Here is an 18,638-nt window from a genome sequence, read left to right as displayed (position 1 = left end):
TAGGCGGGCACAGGAGAGCATCCCAGGTCCTGTGTGGAGTCAAGGTGAGAGCATAGAGGGAGGACTGAGGGGAAGCTAGGCCCCAGAAGAGAGTTGCCCCTTGGAGGCCATACGGCGGGATGAGCACGGACAGCACTTCCTGACATCCGGGCCTCAGAGACTCTGGGGAGGGGGTGTAAGGGGCGGGGTCTCAGAGAGGTTGGGGAGGGGGTATAAGGGGTGGGGTCTCAGGCGGGCACAGGAGAGAATCCCAGGTCCTGCGAGGAGTCAAGGTGAGGGCACTGAGGGAGGACTGAGGGGAACCTGGACCCCAGAACAGACTTGGCCGTTGGAGGCCATAGGGCGGGATGAGCATGTGCAGCACTTCCTGACATCCGGGTCTCAGAGACGCTGTGGAGGGGGTGTAAGGGGCGGGGTCTCAGAGAGGTTGGGGAGGGGGCATAAGGGGTCGGGACTCAGGCGGGCACAGGAGAGAATCCAGGTCCTGCGTGGAGTCAAGGTGAGGGCCCTGAGTGAGGACTGAGGGGAACATGGACCCCAGAACAGAGTGGGCCCTGGGAGGCCATAGGGCGGGATGAACACGTGCAGCACTTCCTGACATCCGGGTCTCAGAGACGCTGGGGAGGGGGTGTAAGGGGCGGGGACTCAGAGAGGCTGGGGAGGGGGTGTAAGGGGCGGGGACTCAGAGAGGCTGGGGAGGGGGTGTAAGGGGCGGGGTCTCAGAGAGACTGGGGAGGGGGCATAAGGGGTGGGGTCTCAGGCGGGCACAGGAGAGCATCCCAGGTCCTGCGTGGAGTCAAGTTGAGAGCACTGAGGGAGGACTGAGGGGAACCTGGACCCCAGAACAGAGTGGGCCCTGGGAGGCCACAGCGCGGGATGAGCACGTGCAGCAGCTCCTGACATCCGAGTCTCAGAGACGCTGGGGAGGGGGTGTAAGGGGCGGGGACTCAGAGACGCTGGGGAGGGGGTGTAAGGGGCGGGGACTCAAGGAGCCTGGGGAGGGGGCGTAAGGGGCGGGGTGTCTGGTGGGCACCGGGAGAGAATCCCAGGTCCTGCAAGGAGTCAAGGTGAGGGCCCTGAGGGAGGACTGAGGGGAACATGGACCCCAGAACAGAGTGGGCCCTGGGAGGCCATAGGGCGGGATGAGCACGTGCAGCACCTCCTGACATCCGGGTCTCAGAGACGCTGGGGAGGGGGTGTAAGGGGCGGGGACTCAGAGACGCTGGGGAGGGGGTGTAAGGGGCGGGGACTCAGAGAGGCTGTGGAGGGGGTGCAAGGGGCGGGGTGTCTGGTGGGCACGGGAGAGAATCCCAGGTCCTGCGAGGAGTCAAGGTGAGGGCCCTGAGGGAGGACTGAGGGGAAGCTAGGCCCCAGAACAGAGTGGGCCCTGGGAGGCCACAGGGCGGGATGAGCACGTGCAGCACTTCCTGACATCCGGGTCTCAGAGACGCTGGGGAGGGGGTGTAAGGGGCGGGGTCTCAGAGAGGTTGGGGAGGGGGTGTAAGGTGCGGGGTGTCTGGTGGGCACAGGAGAGAATCCCAGGTCCTGCGTGGAGTGAAGGTGAGAGCACTGAGGGAGGACTGAGGGGAACATGGACCCCAGAACAGCGTTGGCCCTGGGAGGCCATAGGGCGGGATGAGCACGTGCAGCACCTCCTGACATCCGGGTCTCAGAGAAGCTGAGGACCTGGGATAAGGGGCGGGGCCTCATGAGCGCAGAGGGTAAAATGTCAGGTCCCTGGTGGACTAAGGTTAGGGCCCTTAGGCAGGACTGAGAGGACCCTGAGGGAGGACAAAAGGCACCCACCAGATCCCCGCCCTTACAGGTGGCCCTGGGAGGCCCCGGGGCGGGATGAGCACAGTAGGCCTGTCCTGACTTCCTGACGTCCGGGTCTCTGAGAGACTGGAGACCTGGGATACTGAGCAGGGAGTCACACTGGCAGACGCGACAGTCCCAGGTCCCGCCCAGAGTCCAGCCTGCACCCGAGGAAGGAGGGATCGAGGACGTTAGACCCCCACACAGGGAGGGATCCTTTGCCCTTCCGCGGGGTCTTGGAGGCGCCAGAGCACGGTCAGCAGAGGAGATGTTTCCTGACTTCTGGCTCAGGGTCCTCGGGAGGTCAGGTGTTTGGTGTGAGGGGTGAGGCTTCAGGTCCGCAGAGGGTGGACTCCCAGGACCCCGAGGGAGGACTGAGCAGACCCCCAGCCCTGGTACAGGGGCCTGAACAGAAACCTGCCCCTGTGGTCAGTGCTGGGAGGCCAGGCAGGATGTGAGGAGGAGGTGAGGACCCAGCATGTCCCCATCCTCGGACCCTCGGGAGGCCCTGGGCAGGTGTGGCCACATGTGGGGCCCCCTCACTGCCTTCTGTTCAGACTCGGGGTCCTGTTGTGAGTTTCCCCTCAGGCCCGCAAAGGGGAGGGTCCAGGCCCTTAAGGGGAACGGTGAGCACTACGAGCGAGCCCCGAGGGGACCACCCACCTCCAAACTCAGAACTGGGGGGATCTCACAGAGTCCGGCCCACCCCTCCTACCAGCACCGAGGGGCCCAGGGCTGTGCCACAATCTACACCCGAGGTGCCCCCTCCATTCCCCTTATAGGGGCTCCAGGAACCGGGAGGCGAAGGCCCAGGTCTGAGGCACGTGTCCTCAGGCCACAGAGCAGAGGAGGCCCAGGCAGCGCCAGGAGTCAAGGTGAGGTGCGCGCCCTGAGTATGCACCCAGGTCCTCCCCCTCCCAGAACAGAGGGGACCCCACAAGGCTCAAGACGCCACACTTCCCCACACCCCTCTCAGCCCCGGTCGGTACCTGGGGCTGCACTGGCTGTACCCTGAGGGGCCACGTCTCTTCCTTCTTCAGGTTGGCAGGGGACAGTCCGCCCAGGAGGAGCGCCCCTGTGAGGCCCGAGGGCACCCCTCCAGGCGAGCCCTGTAAGTGGCCTTTGTCAGAGCTGCCCAGGGTGCGTTTCTCCGCCGAGGCCGCTCACACCCCCTTTCTCCCCCAGGTCCGTGGTCCGTATCTGTCACCTCTGCCCAGACTCCCGTCGGCGGCCCGACCCCAGTCATCAGGCCCCTGGTCGAGATGAGCGAGCTGCGCCAGCCTGAGGCAGACCTTCAGGCCCCAGTCCAGGCCCAGGGCCCGGTGGAGGCGCAGCTGTTCGGGGCTGCAGGCGAGGAGGCCGCATCCCCCTCGTCCTCCTCCTCCTCCGTCGCCCCCCTCCTTCTCCGCCTATGCCGAGTCTTTGCCCCAGGAGGCACTTACTGTGCTGATGGCTGACCTGGTGGCGTTCCTGCTCCTCAAGTATCGCACCAAGGAGCCGATCTCCAAGGCGGAGATGCTGAATATGGTCCTCCGTGACCATCGGGACCACTTCCCCGTGGTCTTCAGCCAAGCTTGCGAGTGCATGCAGCTGGTGTTTGGCGTGGACGTGAAGGAGGTGGACCCCCGCGAGTGCACCTACGTCCTGGTCCCCACCCTGGGCCTCACCTGTGATGCAGTGCTGAGCGACGGGCAGAGCATGCCCAAGGCCGGCCTCCTGGTGATGCTCCTGGGCCTGATCGCCCTGTACGGTGACCACGCCCCTGAGGAGGAGGTCTGGGAATTGCTCAGCCTCAGGGGGGTGTATGCAGGGAGGGAGCACTGCATCTACGGGGAGCCCAGGGAGCTGCTCACCAAAGTGTGGGTGCAGGAGGGCTACGTGGAGTACCAGCAGGTGCCCCACAGCGACCCCGCCTGCTACGAGTTCCTGTGGGGTCCCCGGGCCCACACGGAGACCAGCAAGTGGCAGGTCCTGGAGCATCTGCTCAGGGTCAGTGGATGGGATCCCAGGTCCTTCCCATCCCTGTGTGCAGAGGGTGTGAGCGATGAGGAAAAGGGGGCCTGAGCCAGAGCAGAAGCCAGGCTCCTTCCAGGCCCACGTCCAGCAGCTTCTCCCGTGGGGCAGGAAGGGAGGCTGATCCTTCTCTCTGAGTTTGAAGAGGGAGCGGTCACCCTTCTAAGTAGTGAGGGCCCGGGCCTGTCGGGGGAACCCGGTGTGCAGCATCTTTGGGTTCCTGTTGTGTATGATGACATGGAATTTCATCTCTGTTTTCTTTAGGAATTTGTCAAATATTGTTCCATTTAAAAGAAGGCTTAATAAGGTTCAGTGTCTAAGTTTGTGAATGACATTGATCACACATGTATTGTTCATGGACAAAAGTTGTCCTAGTTTGTAAAACAAATTGTAAGTCTCCCGTTTTATTTTGTGATCCTAAACAAGATAACATTTCATTGGAATAGTAATTTTCTTGGAAATCAGAAAGAACTTAAGAATAAAATTGATGGGGTCCAGAAATACAGAAGTTGGGAATTCCTTGGCGGTCCAGTGGTTAGGACTCAGCACTTTCCCAGCTGGGGTCCCTGGTTTGATCCCTGGTTGGGGAACTAAGATCCCAAAAGCCGCATGGTGCGGCCAAAAAAAAAAAAAAAAAAAAGAAAGAAAAAGAGATAGAAAAATAAAAGCAAAAGTTAATTTTAAATCTTTTAACTTCTTCTGTCATTGTATAAAATGAAAATATCTATATCTATATTTAGTTGGATTTGCATGGGCTTTTTACGAAAGTAGGAGATAACTGGTCTGAGTCAATAAGCCCCCTGCTCACTGGTTCATTTATTCTGCAGACCTTCACGGAGCCTCTGCTCTCCGGAAGGGCCTGTGTTAGTAGCGGGAACGCTAGGAAAAGCAGGACACAGCCACACCTAGAATGATGGTCTAGGAGCCGCAGTCACACGAGGAAGGTGGTGAGACGTCCCCCAAGTCCCACAGAACAAGTCAACATGGGACGAGGCGGTGGGGCTCCAGGAGCGAGCCCTGGAGGGTAAGTGCCACGAGCCAGGGCAGTTTGGGCCTTTGGGAAGCAGGGCTTCCTTCTGTGGGAGGTGATGGTGATGAAGCTGCATATTCTCTGACATGACCGGGACAAGAAAGCGCCCAACCAAAGGCCAGAGGAGAGAGGGGAAGGGTCTGTGATCCAAACAATATGAGAAATAACTGCCCGTCGTCAACGTTCCCACAGACGCCAGGTCCTGTGAGCTGCTTCACGAAGCTCACGCGCATCCCTGCAACCCTACAAGACACGGCTCGTCACACCCACTCGCTTCACAGGTGAAGAACCTGAGGCCACGGGGCTTGGGAATCTCCCCAGGGTCACGTGCTGCTAAGTGACGGGGTGGGGACCAGAGCCCTGGTCTGAATTCCTCTCGAGCCCACGCTGCTCCCACCCACCCCCGGCCCGTGGCCGACCTCCTGACTGGCGACCCATTGCTCTTCTCGGTGCTACACGGTGTCTTTCAGTTGACAGAAAGCAGGCCCAAGAAAGGAAGGTGCCAAGGAGAAGCAGAGGCAGTGTGGGGCTGGTCTGTGGTTTGCTGAGATCCGCCACTGCCAGGTGCCGGCATTTCTGTCCAGTGCCGGCACCTTCCCGCGTGACGGCGCCCCGTCCCTGTTCCTGCCCTGGGGCCCTCCTGCCCAACGGGAGCCCGGCCTGCTGAGCTGCTCATGGCTGAGCCACGGGCAGGGAGGGACTGAGACTGCCTGGGACTGACTGTAAGGCCCCAGTGCCTACCGGGACAAGGCCCCTCCAGGAGCCTCCTCAGATACTGGAGGGAAGTGAACGCTGGCAGACACCCCGAGACCCTGGCGGCAGCGAGGGAGGGGAGCGGCTGGAGGGCCTCTGGGCTGGGGGCATCGGGGCGCGGAAGCCAAGGGCAGGGGCCGCAGGGCGAGGCTGGGAAAGGCAGGCCTTGGACGTCACCAGGGCTTGTGCCTGCCCAACTGAAGGGTCCCGAGACCCGGCTGAGAAAGACCCCCACGGTGCCACACAAACCCACTGCCGGGGCCTGGCTGGCACCTGGGAGGGAGGGGGACCAGGAAGGAGGCAGCTCCTACGGGACCCAGGGGGCGAGGGAGGGCCCGAGGAGGGGGGCAGCAGGCAAGGCCACACAGGCGGGCCCACCCAAGGAGGCCCCAGCCTTCGGGCCCCTTCCGAGGAGCCACCGACGGCCTCCACCGAAATTCGCAGCCTCCGAGGTCACGTCCCTACAGGAGGAACTGACCTGAAAGAGTGCTTTGTAAACCACTTTAGAAGCACAAAGACCAGGGAGCAGGCCCGAATCTAGGCCTGGGAGCTCCATCCAGGATGCCAGTCCTTAGGCTGAAAGGCACCTCGGGAGGTCCTCTTCCACACCCTCTTAGCTCTCCCCTTTCAGAAATAGGGCAGTGGCGCTCACAGAGGGCAGATGACCCTGCTTAGTGGCAGAGCTGGGACAGGGACCTCGGATCCTCGCAGACGGGCCTTTCCAAGGTGCCACTCTGTCCCCTCCACAGTGGCTATGAAGGACAAAGTCGCCCACAACGGCCAGAGAACGCGCATCGCCAAACCCACCATCCTATCCTCCCACCTGCGGTGAAGACGGACGACTCTCATTGGGGTTTCGGCGCGTCTGACACCCAGACCCTCATCTATTTCCAAATGCACGTGGACGGGGGCTTCCTCCGGTCACGTCTAGGTCGGCAAGTAGGAAATTTCCTTGAGAGTGAGTCCGTGTCACTTAGGCCCGTTCAAAAGCGTCTAAGCCGAAAGCAAACAAAATCATTCTATGTATCCTCAAGGTAACAGCGAGACAGGGCCCCGGGGGTGGAGGTGGAGGGGGGGCAGGGGCGGGCGTGGGGAAGGAGAGCAGGGCTGGCCTGGGAGCGCACCAGTGAAATGCTCGCTTTCAATGGGACAGGCTACACGCTGAAGCCCCGAATCAAGTCCTTCGAAGGGCAAGTACCCACAGAGACCCAAGGTGGACGTGGGAGGCCAGGATCGGGGGCAGCAGAAGCCAAACCACCCCACTGCGGAAAGGAAACAGGGCTTTCGAGGCAGCCTGCAGGGAGGCTGGATCCGACGGTCTGGGAAGGCGATGGGAAAAGGACACACGCAGGTGTTCCAAAAGTGAGCACTCTTGGGCCACGAGAAGGGCTTCTACGGGAAGAAAGGGACGCTGAAGACAATCCCTCTGTGATCCGCACAGGGATGAGGTCTGGGGCAGGCAGAGCTCAAAAGGAGGCTCGATGCCCAGCGGAGGGCACGTGGCTATGCCCTCCCACGCGGCATCGGCGGCATGGGCAGGGCTGTGTCTGAGGTACTTGGGGAACACTCGAGTTGAATGTGAGGTCACGCACAGCCCTACTCTGGGGACAGCTTGACCTGGGAGGCAGGAAATCAGGACTCTTTGTTTGGGCCCGCCTGAGCGGGACCGACCAGCTGGCAGGATCAGCTGCAAGCGACCAGAGCCGGAAGGGGGATGGGGGGGGGTGGGCACCGGCTCAGGCTAGGCCAACCAGCCCACTAGGGACCCCCATCTTGTTCTGGGAGGGACAGTCGCCAGGGGCCCACGTGACCCCTGTGGTCTCAGTGGCAGCCAAGCTATGCCTCGCCAGGGCCTGGCCCTTGAGCAAATCGGAAGCCAGCATCAAGGGATGGGAGTGGGGACAGGATCACGTTTCTCAACCCATCCGGGGCCTGGCCCCTTGAAACAAGGTGCCTGGCGGCAGACGGGAGGCTTTCCCGGGAACTTGAACCATACTTTTCGAGACTTTTAGAAAAAAAGACAGACGCCGGGGATCCCCCACCCCGTCCCCATCCCCTCCCCCACACTTGGCCAGGGCTCCCTCTCCAGACCGCCTTTGTGACATCACGTGACCAATAAAGAAGACTGCGACTTAAGTGGCTGTTTGCCCCACTACCGAGATTCTAGAACCTGGCGGACAGTATTTACTGGGCATCCCCGCTCTGGTCCAAGGCATCTGTGCCCTGAGAGTTCAGTGATAACGGTCTCGGGTGGAGAATGCTCCCAATCTAGACTGGCCCCGTGGCTAGTCAGAGTAGCGACGAGCTGTGTACAGTCACGCTGGGCCCATCGGCTGACGCAGAGCCAGCAACGCGGGTCCCCTCTCGTGCGTCCCCGGATCCAAATGTGGACTCAAGGGAGAGTTCGGAGAAGCAGGGTGACCAAGCCGAGAGCCCAGATCCTGGCTCCCAAGACAACCCACCACCACAGGGCCCAAACAACGGTGTGGCCAACGAGAGTATTCTTGAGCTCTCCTTCCCAAGAAAGCTCTGGAGGATGGTGGAGGATCCCGCCTTCACCTCTGCGCGCTGGAACGACGAGGGAGACACGGTGATCATCGGGCAAGACCTCTTCCGCAGGGAGGTTCTTCGCCGCAGAGGCGCAGACAGGATTTTCAACAGGGACAGCTTGAAGACTTTCATCCGCAAACTGAACCTGTACGGGCTCAGCAAAATACGCATGACCAGCTGCCCTCCAGGGAAGAAGAGGCTGATGGTAAAGTAGGAAGCCCTTCCGTTGCCCACGTTCTCTTGTTATTCGAACACATTCCGGGGAGGCCAGATGGGCCGCGTGCTGAACGGGTTTCATTTCCGAGAATAACTTACTTCACGTGAGAAGGTAGTTAAGGAAAGATGAGAAGGTAGAGCCCGTGGCATTCAGCCACAGCCCCTTAGAGAGAACCTGCAGGTGTGCCTACAGACCCTCTCGAGAGGCCACGAGATGTCAGGTAGCCACAGTAACTCCTCGACCGAGGCTCGCCTCGGGGAGCTCTAGGGAGCGCACACTCTAGGGCGGAATAACCTGCCAGGAACTTAAAGAGACCTTTTCTCCATAGTCAGATAAGACCATTATGATGGACCAGGGTGGGGGTGGGGGGCGGCGGTGGGAAGGAATGGGTATTTTCTCCCAGAATGGCTAAAGTGATTCGTTTCATTTCCGATCTACCGCAACTCCAACTTTCAGCGAGACAAGCCTCTGCTCATCGAGAACACTGAGAGAAAAGGCGACCTGGGAGCAACTGCTCAGCCCGGGACCAGAGCAACAGCCCTAAAGAGAAGGAAGCCAGTGGCTGCTACCAGAAGCTCCCCACGAATCCATTCCAACGACTCCACCACCCAGAAGAAAGCCCCAAGTGCTCAGGGGCCCAGCGGTACCCAGTCTTCGCTGTTCTCTAGCATGTGCTCTACGAGCGGTGGGGCGGGACGGGCCAGGGAAAACCATCCCCCCAGTGAGCAGGGAGGCCCGAGTGGGGAGGGCACTCCCTGGAATGTCACTTCTGTGCCCCCGGCTACCGCCGGAAGGGACGACGCCAGGGAGCTGCCCGCCAGCCCCACGGTTTACCCGGCTTATGGCTCGGAGATGCCTGTGGACAACGGCTGTTCCTCCCTCCTGCCGGCGGCCCTTTCTGCCTTGTCCCCGAACGAGGTCCCTGAGGTGGATGAGGAGCAGGAGGGCTCCTCAGATTGCAGGTGGGCTCTCCGAGAACAGTTCAAGGACAACTGCGATCCCTGAGCTCGCAGGCCCCTGGGAACACACGAAAAGCCCCATCTCATAACCAAGAATCTGTTTTTGTCTCTAATAAAGAAAAGCCAAAGTCCACAGGAGTAAATAAAGAATCGAACGAGAATTGCGAGTCTTGTGTCCTTTCTAACTGTCTGTCCTATTCACACATCTCAGTGGACGGGCCCGACGAGGCTGGAAACCCCCCCACCCCGGCAGGCTTTGACCCCCGCCGTCCCCTTTCATTTGAAGCAGCAGCATTTCCCACGCTCAGCCACGGACGTGGCTAGGGAGCGCTGAGGCCGGCCCAGGACAGGCTGGCCCCTGGGCCTTGCCTGCCAGTCAGGAGGCAGCACAGCCTGGCTCCTGACCTCAGGGGTGTCACCTTCCACTAGTCATGCATCCTGAAGCAGAAGGGGCTTCCTCCTGGGTCCCCCTATGATGCCAGAAGTTTCTGACCCGCAGCTGAGCATGTGTCCAGCCCACCATCCAGGGGCCTCCCAAAGAGGCCCGCCGGAAAGGAGGGCCACCCCACCCACCAAGGGAGGCGTGCACACTGCCGTCTGCCTCAGAAGAGACGGGCCGTTCCAGCCGACACCTGGGGGGAAGCCCAGCACCCTCAGAGGTAACAACCCCTAGAAAGCTTGCTAACAAATGACCCCAAACCCCACAGAGAAGTAAGAGATTTCCACAAAGTGAGCGCCAGCCCTTCTCACTTGGCCGTCAGAGCTGTGTCTAGGAGCCTGTCTTCGGACGTGAAGTGGCCGGGCAGCACGTCTAACACACACGCTTCGTGAGCCAAGGGACACTTTACAACAGGGCCAGGGTCACCTGCAAGGACAGACCGCGCCCTGTTTCTGGGCCTGCGGTCCTCTCCCGCGTGCACGAGGCCCGCCACCGGCCTTCCCCCATTGTTCGTTCCCCAGACGCGGTCCAAACATCTGGGAGTTCTGACCAGGACAAAGAGGGGAAAACGCTAACCGGTCCTCTCAAAACACATTTCTCTCAACCACCCAGAATCAGTAGGGCCAAAACGAGCGGCACTGCCATCTTTTCCTAAAGGTCAAAGTCCTCGAGACTCTGTCGCTGAGCCCAGAGCGGCATCGCACGAGGAGAGTCCCAAGCCCTGTCCCTGCACCAGGTGGGCACGTCTGCTTCCGTGAACGGCACGGAGCGGGCAGCGCTCCCCAGGGCAGGGCCGATTCAGACCGAACCAGACGTGCACGTCCAGGGCGTGAAGGCGAGTGGACGGTGGCACGATGAGCTGCTCTCTCGGTCACCTTCCTCTCGAGAGCCCAGTCTGGTCAGGCCTCCTGCCCAAAGGGGATCAGGTGCTCGGGGATGTCCACCTGGAAGACGTCCTTCCCGCCTCTCCTGGGGACAGGCTGCAGCAGCCAGCGGGGGTTGGCAAGCGCAGTCAGGTACTTCTGCCGCAGGTTGGGCAGCAGGGCTTGATTCTCCAGCTCCGCAGCCTCGTTGGGACCTAAGTTTTCTGGGCACAGCAAAGTGTCCCCAATGTCAACCAGCCCTGTGCACAAAGACAGAAGCACACAGATGGAGAACAAGGTGATTCAAAGTCACGACCGCTAGAGACTAAGACCACATCGTCGAGGGGACCCGGGGTGAACTGGGTACCTCTGGCTGAGCATTTCCCACCTGCCAACCTCGGTTCAGGGAATTCGGGGCGAGGCCGAGGGAGGGAGGGAGAGCAATGAAAAGGAGAGGCCTGGTGCTCCACGACCCCACCAAGGCCCAGGCTGCTCCCAGCCCGACCGCTGCAGGCAGCAGGTACAGGTCAGGAGGGCCCCGGCCGCCGCTGCGGGGAGCCTACGGGCAATCAGGTCCCTGAGCGACTCACCGGGGGCCAGTGGTTGATGCGGGACCTCCACCCCCACCCTGGGGGGGTTTAGGGGACTTCCTCAGGATGCCGCGGGCAGCGGGGGTGAGGCAGGCGCGTGAAGCCGGGCGGGCAGCCCGAGTCCCCAGGTCCCCCTCACACGCAGCTCTGGCTGCCGTGCTGCCTCCCGCGGGCTCTGCCACGGCGCGCACACACACGCGTGTACACGTGCGCGCGCACACGTACACACACGGAGACGAGCACCACGGGCAGAGCCGTACCCGCCTCTGCCTCGCAGAGCACAAAGGGGGACTGAGGCCCAGAGTAGCGGGGAGGGGACCTGGGCCCGCCGACCCCCAGCCCAGGGACCTTCCCGGCCCCTCCGAAGGCGAGGTGCCTCAGGAAAACTAACCCTAACCCCACATCGACCGGTTCAAAGGAAAACGAGATGCCAAAGCCCCGGGTGAGACCCTGGGGGGCAGCCCCGGGAGGCGATCGTCACTTGCCGGCTATCACTCCGCGGCCGAACTTCTCCCCGTCCCGCAGCAAGGCCTGGATCTGCGCGGGGCTCATCCCCAGCCTCTCGGCCAGCAGCTCCCTCCAGGCCGCGTCCTCCCAGTCCCTGCGCGCGATGTGGACGGCCAGGGTGCGGTGCCGGTGGCCGCTCAGCACGGGCCGCCACCGCGTCTCCAGCGTCTTCACCCCATTTAAGACGAAACCCGCATGAGGCTGCCGGAAGGACAGGCAGCCGAACTTCATCTCCCAGAGCTCCCAGGGCCTCACGCGGCTGCGGAAACACAGAACCGTAACGGTCAAGGAGCCTGGCGTGCCGGCCTCCGAGCTCATGACCCGTGGGCCTGACCTCAGCCCCGGGGGCCCCCCGGGCGCCAGCCCCTTCCATCCGTCTCCGTGCCGTCAGCTGACAGGGGGTGCCGACCGGGGGGATCTGTCCATCAGATGGAGTCCGCGGGGAGCTCACAAGGGAGGCCCGGACGGCGAGAGAGAGGCGTGTGGGCAATTCCACGACAGAGGGCACTGGGCCCCGGGCGGCGGAGAGGAGGCAGGGAGGGCCCCTTGGCTTCACAGCCCAGTGGCCGGGCTCTGGCCCTCTCCCGGCTCAGACGGGGACAGTCCTGGGCCTGGCTTCTCCCCTGCCCCCGGCCCCGCAGCTCCCTGGCCCTGCCACTGCCCATGCTCTGCAGATGCCCCATCTTACCCCAGGGCTGCTGAGTGCAAATCCTTGGCAACCAACCTTGGCTCGGCCCTGGGGATGCCCTGGCTGTCACATGGCCCTGCCAGGTGTCTCTTCCCCGCGCCTTGGGAGCCACCCTCCTCCCACCCATTCCTGCACCACTGCTTCCACCCCGGCCCGGAGCCCGAGAAAGGATACGTGACGGCAGGAACTACTGGCACTGGTGCACGCTCCGTCTCCACGCCGGGACCTGGGACGGGCACCATCCAGGGAACATAGACTTCAATCCTCAAATAACCCTGGAGGTCACCGTCACCCCGCTCTGCAGCTGAGGAGGCGCCGAGGGATAGAGAGACAGCGGGTGGTTCCAGGGGAGCTGACTCCACGCACCCCCGTCCTCGCCTGCTTTCCTTGTACCTGGGGGTGGGGGGGCGGGGGGAGGGTCCCTGCTCACTGAGGACAGAGGAGCAGGGGAGCCGCGGGCCTGAAAGTCAGCCAGGTCACGGCACCGCACGGAGCCTCCACTTCCACGTGGCTGTGAGGACGGGGGGCAAGGCCGCAAAGGCAGCCAGCCCAGGACCTTCCAGGGCTTTCCTTCCCCGAGCAGAGCGGAGCCACGTTTCTCTCCAGGGCCCATGAGGCCCCACGTGATCTGGCTCCTCCCCTTGGCTGCCTGCTCTCCTCGCCCCTGGATTCACCCCCTGCAGCCATGAAGGCCTTCCTTCCATCCCTGGAACGTTCCGCGTGTGCTCCTACCTCAGAAGCCTTTGGAGGGTGTTAGGGGTCACACCGTGCCCCTGAAATTCACGTGCTGGAATCTCAACCCCAAGTACCTCAGAGCGTGAGCCTACCTACAAAGGAAAGGTCTTCACACAGGTGATCAAGGTCAGATGAGCTCATTAGGGTCGACCCTCCTCTAACAGGACTGATGTCCCCATAAAATGGGGCCAGTTAGAGACAGACCGGCACACAGGAGAGCCAGCAAAGCCCCGGGAGTGAGGGGGGGCGGGATGGGACAGATTCCCTCCACAGCCCTCACGAGAGCCACCATCAGCCGCACCTAGATCTCGGGCTTCTGGCCTCCAGAACCACAAGGCAATACATTCTGTAGTTTAAGCCACCCAGACTGTGGGACTCTGACACGACTGCCCGGGCAGGCGATCACAGAGGGTCAGCCCTGTCCTGGACACCTCTCCACGCGGGGGTGGGGGATGACTTCTCCGCTCACGAAACCTCGGGAACACTGCTTCACGTCTGTACGTCTTCATCTGTCCTATTTGCACCGCCCACACGGTACCCCGTCGTCGGCTGCCCCACAGGTTACTGACTCTTCCCCCTGCCGAGGGGGACTCACAGACTGCTTGGCGCTTTCTGCCCCTCTAGACACTCAACACGACCACACACTCGCTAACTGAAGCCCCGGGTCGGAGGAGGCCCGCGTCACACGGCACACAGCCCGAGACGCTGACACACGCCGGCAAACGGCCTTCCGCAAAGGCTCCCCCGTGTACACTCTGCCAGCCACGGGCGAGGCTGCCGTGCCCTCACGCACTGGCGGGCCCCCGAGCACCATCATCCCGCTTAACCTCTGCCAACCCGATGGGTGACAAAGGGTCGCCCTCCTCACTGCGTTCGGGTTAGTTACGAGGGAGGCTGGCCAGTCCCTGGGGCCTGGCCGTTTCTCTGGCTCCTACTGGGGTGTGTGACCGGACCCCAGGCTTGCCCGCGGTTTCCGCCACTCAGCTTCTCAGCCAGCCCCTTCCTCACGGGCGCCACCAGATCACAACCATGGGGCCCGAGCCGTGCGGGCGGAATCCCTGGGGAGAATTCCTCGGGAAGAAGGGGGCTGAGTGCCCTCCTACCTCTCGACGCAGAGGGTGCCTGCTTGGCGGCCAGAGGAGAAAACACTCTTCCACTTGTCTCGGCGTCTTCACCTGCACGAGGACCAGGGGGACAAGGAGAAAAGTCATCAGCCACACAGCAATGCTGGCCAAGGAACCACAACGGTCTTCTCCTCGGCAGGGACCGGAGACCACCAGGACCCAGGAGGGCCCAAACGATGAGAAGCACACGTGCCGGCTCCCTCAGGGTTGGTTCCGCTCATCAAGGCAACGACCCTGTCCCCGCCCGGCTGGGCCGGGGACCCCACGATGCCTCAGCCCGCAGCACAGAAGCCCATCCCACAGGAGTGACGGTGATCTTACAGCCCAGCAGCTCCCGCATCCAACAGGGGAAAACGACACCTCCCCTCACACTGCCACGCGGGAAGGATCTGGGGAGCCCCACAGTCCTTGCCCCTCAATGGACTCCTGGGTGGGCCGCAGCGGGAGGGGAGCCGCGGACAAGCAGCTGAGCCCCGCAGGGCAGGGAGGCGGGTGGGGGGTGCCCGCGGGAGGCGGGAGGGCAGGACTGCGGGCGGCGGGTGCGTGTGGACCAGCGCGCATCGCGGGACACACACGTGGAAGGATGGCGGGCGGGGACGGGGGCGGTGGAGGGGACAGGAAGCTGCGGCCTTGGCCGCCCCGCGCGCGCGCGCTCCCCGACGCAGAGCCCGGGAAACTCCCGCCCGGAGGTACCGTCCGCGAGCGCGGCGGGTCCTGGCTCCTTGCGGGCGGGGCGAGTCGCGGGCGCACTGGGACGGCCCGGCTGCGGCCACCGGGTAGGACGGTCGTCCGCCTCGGGAAACCGGGACCGGTGACACGTGGCCGCGTCCACAAGCACTGACGCCCCTTATTTCCGGGGTGAACGCATGTACGTACACACGTACGCACGCACGTACGCAGGCACGCAGGTACGTAGACACGCACTTACGAACAATCGCGCATTAGACGCAGGCCCCCCGGCCGCTAGGAGACAGAGTAGGAGCCGCCAGGCCGTGCGGCGGCGCGCGGAAGGCCGGGCCGCTCGGAGGCTCGAGACCGGCGGCGTGGAGCGGCACCCGGAGGAGGACCAGGAAGTGGGCGGGGGAGCGGGTCGGAAGAGAAGGGGCGGGGCTGTGGCGAATAGCTGGGGAGGAGCTGGGGGAGGGGCAGGGCGCAGGTGGGAGGAACTGGGGGAGGAGTATCTGGGGCTGACGTGTGGGAAAGAGCTGGGTGAGGAGGAGCTTCTGGAGGAGGAGGCAGAGCTGGGGAGGAGTGGGGCGGAGCTGGGGAAAAGCCGGGCAGGTGCGGGGCGGGGGCGGAGCTGACAGGGATGGAGCTTGGGCCCCTGGGAACCCATGGAGGGTGGGCGAGGCCAGCTCAGTGGAGGAGGCCAGGCGGTGCCCTTTTGAGTCCCTTACCTTAGGCGTCCAGTCCGCGCCGCAACAGTCGGCAAGGGTCAAAGTGGCAGCGACCCAGGGTCCTTAGCGACCGAATCCGAGCCTCAGAATGGACCCCAGGGGACAGGGAGCCGGGGGGGGGGGGGCGGGGGGGAGGGCAGGGGGACGGGGGAGGAAGGGGAGGGGGAGGGAGGGGGAGGGCAGGGGGACGGGGGAGGGAGGGGAGGAGGAGGGAGGGGGAGGGGGAGAGGGCGGGGCCTCTGGGCTGAGTCTCGCACCTCTGGGCTGAATGCCCAGGCCAGCTCCCCTCCAAGCCACCCTGGGACTGCTGCTGGCCGAGTCCTGAGGGACAGTCTTTATCTGGCCTTTTCTGAGGTGAGAAGAAAATTTCTCACTCGGCTTCCTGTTGCCCCTGGGACCTGGCATGTCCCAAGCAAAGCCAACTTCCCCTTCAGAGCTGTTTCCTGTCCTCTTCCTCCCAGTGGTGGGGGGGGGGGCGGGGCCTCAGCCCACTCAGTGTCTCCCACCTGGCTCTGCTCCTCCTCGCGTTCCTTACCGCCGCCCTCCCTCCCATTTCCTTGGTGATCAAGTCCTGTGTCCCTGCCTCCCAAGTGCCTGATCAGAATAAATGCTCCTCTTTCTGTCCCCACTGCTACTGGCTGACTTCAGGCCTCATGACCTAGGGCCGGTGCTGTCACCTGAGTCTCCCCACCGGCCGGGACGCCTCCTGTCGCTCCTCCTCCAGTGGGTGCCCCACAGGCCATCGGTTCCGTGTCACACCGCACATCTGTCCTCGTCAACCCCGGACTGAAAACCCTGCCGAGCCCTCTCCTGTTTAAGCCCCAACACCTCCTTGGTGCCCTGGGAGGGCCTTCGAGTGGCCCCGGCTCTCCGTCCTTGTCGCCCAACACCCTGGGTGCCTGTGCTGTCCCTGCACGCTGCGGGCACGCACTCTGCGGGCCTCTACACTTTGGCACGTGCGGTTCCCGCTCCTGGACCCCTGGTTCCTCTTGTGCTGGCAAGCTCCTGTCCTCCTTCCGGGCACAACTGTAACGTCCCCTTCTCCGCCCGCCGCGAGCGTCTGGGGTTCTGGCAGCGCCCTGTACCTTCCTGCTGCCTTCCTTCGCTGGGCTCTTCTTCCCGGGCTGGAGCTGCTCTCCAGGAGTCCTGGGAAGACAAGGACAGGGTCTTACTCGTTCCTGTAAGCCGGGCGCCTGACACAGCTGCTGCCGAGGGAACGTTGGCTCAACGGAGCACTGCTTTCTCTTCCAGCGAGCTGGCCTCCCCTCTCCTTGCAGAAGCCCGAGGGAACAGGAGTGCCGGCCCCGAGGTGAGGAGCGGAGGGTGCCTTCGTGGATTCGGGGCCTCGGGGCTGCGGGGGACCTGAGCGATCAGCAGCTCCAAGTCCCTCCATGCCGGTGTCCCCTCCTCGGCTCCTCGCCCCAAGAGTGGTTACCAGCTGCGTCCAGACACCCCGGAGCGTCGTCGTCGTGCTTTCAGATCATGAGGGAGGGTCCCGTGAGTGGTGGGTGTGGGCTGCTGGTGTTCCTCCCGAACCCCGTTTTTGAAGAACTAGAAGTTGCCCAGCGAGCTAGAGGCGCGTGATAGGTGGCTGCCGGTTGGGGGACAGCTGTGACGGCGCTACGTAAGGACTCCCTTCTCTGACCCTCCCGTGTGTGCTGAGAGGCGGGGAGCCCCAGGTCCCCGGGGCGGGGAGGGAGGTCCGGGGTAGTGGCTGCCAGGCCTGTTCACTGCCGGATGGGCGGGCCCAGGAGGAATGGCCTGGCCGTGTTGCAGGTGGGCGTGGGGTGGTGTTTGGCTGCCCCCGTGAGAGGGGCCCCTTTGCAACTCAGCCTTGATCTTCAGTACAAGTAAGTCAGCGCCGAGCCTTAAAACCATCTGATTTCTGACTTCCCAGTGACGTTTTCTCCACCTGCCGCTTCCCACCCCCTGCAGGAACAACGTCCTGGCAGGAACGGGCCTGCTCTCCTTTCCCTCTGCTCATCTGGGTGTCAGCCTTGGCCTCCAGCCTGGCCGCTCCCGCCTTCCGCGGCTCGGGGCTCCTGCTCCCTCCCAGCCCCTGTGACTGCACCCCACATCCCAGGAGTGAGTCTCCTCCTCAAGCTCTGCTTCCTCCCCAGACGCGCTTCTGTCCCCGCGGGGCACCCCATCTTCCTTTCAGGAAGCCCTTGTCGTTGGCGCCACTGCTCTTTGGGGGACGGTGCCCCCAGGACATCGCCCCCTCTCGGAGCCCAGGGCACCTGGTCTGAGTCCACTTCCCTTTCTGGCCCCCTGCCCGTGGCCCCAGCAGACCTCACTGGCCCTGCGACCCATCTGGGCACTCGCCTTTGCGGCTGCGTCCCCTTCTCGTCCCCGGTGGCCTGGGCCCCTCCAGCCCCCCACCCCAACTGCGTCTTTGAGGCCCGGAGAGGGTTCCAGGTTGCTCCTGCCGCACGTTTTGGGGCGCCACCGGTGTGGGACGGGCTCGACCCAAAGTCTCAGTTTCCCTAGTGTCCTCCTTGGTAGGGCTGGTTTCCTCTCTGAAGCGCCTTTTGCCCATCTTTCCGCTGAGCTGCGTGTCCTTTTTGTGCCGAGCTGTGGGAGCTCCTTTCGGGGTCCGGGTACTAATCCCGCCCTGGTTGTTTGTGTTTCAGATGCCTCCTCCTGCCCCTTGGGGGCTGGTTTCCTCCTCTCTTTGAAGGCCAGCTTTGGACTCCGCATTCGCCTACGCCCTCTCCGACCTGTGGAAGTGCCCCAAACGTCAGGGCGTGTCCCGCCGGCCCTCCCGCTGGAGGCTGCCGTCCACTCCCAGGCCCGCCCCCTGGGGCTAGTGGTCCCCGAGGAGACGGTGCCCTGGCGTCCAGCGCTCTGCCCGTGAGAAAGGGCTCCTTCTTGACTGGGTAAGTCACTCGGTCACCGCCTGGCTTTAGTTCCATGCCCTGGACTCATGCAGGACAAGCCCCGGGGCAGCCGTGCAGC

General features: G+C 63.2%; 3 protein-coding genes across 6 annotated transcripts; 2 read left to right on the top strand and 1 right to left on the bottom strand.

Moving 5' to 3' along the window:
* Nucleotides 1–3,077: 3,077 nt before the first annotated feature.
* LOC132357732 (melanoma-associated antigen 10-like) lies at nt 3,078–3,879 on the top strand. Its single transcript, XM_059911432.1, is given in 2 exon segments — nt 3,078–3,200; nt 3,202–3,879. Coding segments are annotated over 2 exon segments (801 nt in total).
* Nucleotides 3,880–6,742: 2,863 nt separating this feature from the next.
* On the top strand, nt 6,743–9,383 carry HSFX3 (heat shock transcription factor family, X-linked member 3). The gene is given in 3 exon segments (XM_059910490.1): nt 6,743–6,805; nt 7,884–8,366; nt 8,793–9,383. Coding segments are annotated over 3 exon segments (1,137 nt in total).
* On the bottom strand, nt 7,751–15,365 carry EOLA1 (endothelium and lymphocyte associated ASCH domain 1). 4 transcript variants are annotated; one of them, XM_059911051.1, is made up of 5 exons: nt 15,212–15,365; nt 14,263–14,334; nt 13,157–13,251; nt 11,715–11,995; nt 7,751–10,899 (listed from the first exon to the last, which is right to left on the bottom strand). In XM_059911051.1, the coding sequence occupies exons 4-5, from the start codon at nt 11,965–11,967 to the stop codon at nt 10,676–10,678; spliced, it is 477 nt and encodes a 158-aa protein (XP_059767034.1). In that variant the 5' UTR covers nt 11,968–11,995; nt 13,157–13,251; nt 14,263–14,334; nt 15,212–15,365; the 3' UTR covers nt 7,751–10,675. The 4 variants fall into 4 exon arrangements, with proteins under 4 accessions (XP_059767034.1, XP_059767035.1, XP_059767036.1 ...); XM_059911052.1 differs by lacking the exon at nt 15,212–15,365 and adding an exon at nt 14,977–15,130; XM_059911053.1 differs by lacking the exons at nt 13,157–13,251; nt 15,212–15,365 and having other exon boundaries at nt 14,263–14,329.
* Between the last annotated feature and the right edge of the window lie 3,273 nt (nt 15,366–18,638).

Source organism: Balaenoptera ricei, chromosome X (assembly GCF_028023285.1).
Source record: "Balaenoptera ricei isolate mBalRic1 chromosome X, mBalRic1.hap2, whole genome shotgun sequence".
Taxonomy (NCBI): domain Eukaryota; kingdom Metazoa; phylum Chordata; class Mammalia; order Artiodactyla; family Balaenopteridae; genus Balaenoptera; species Balaenoptera ricei.
The sequence above is the reverse complement of the archived record's forward strand: the minus strand, read 5'-3'. Positions and strand labels throughout refer to the sequence as shown.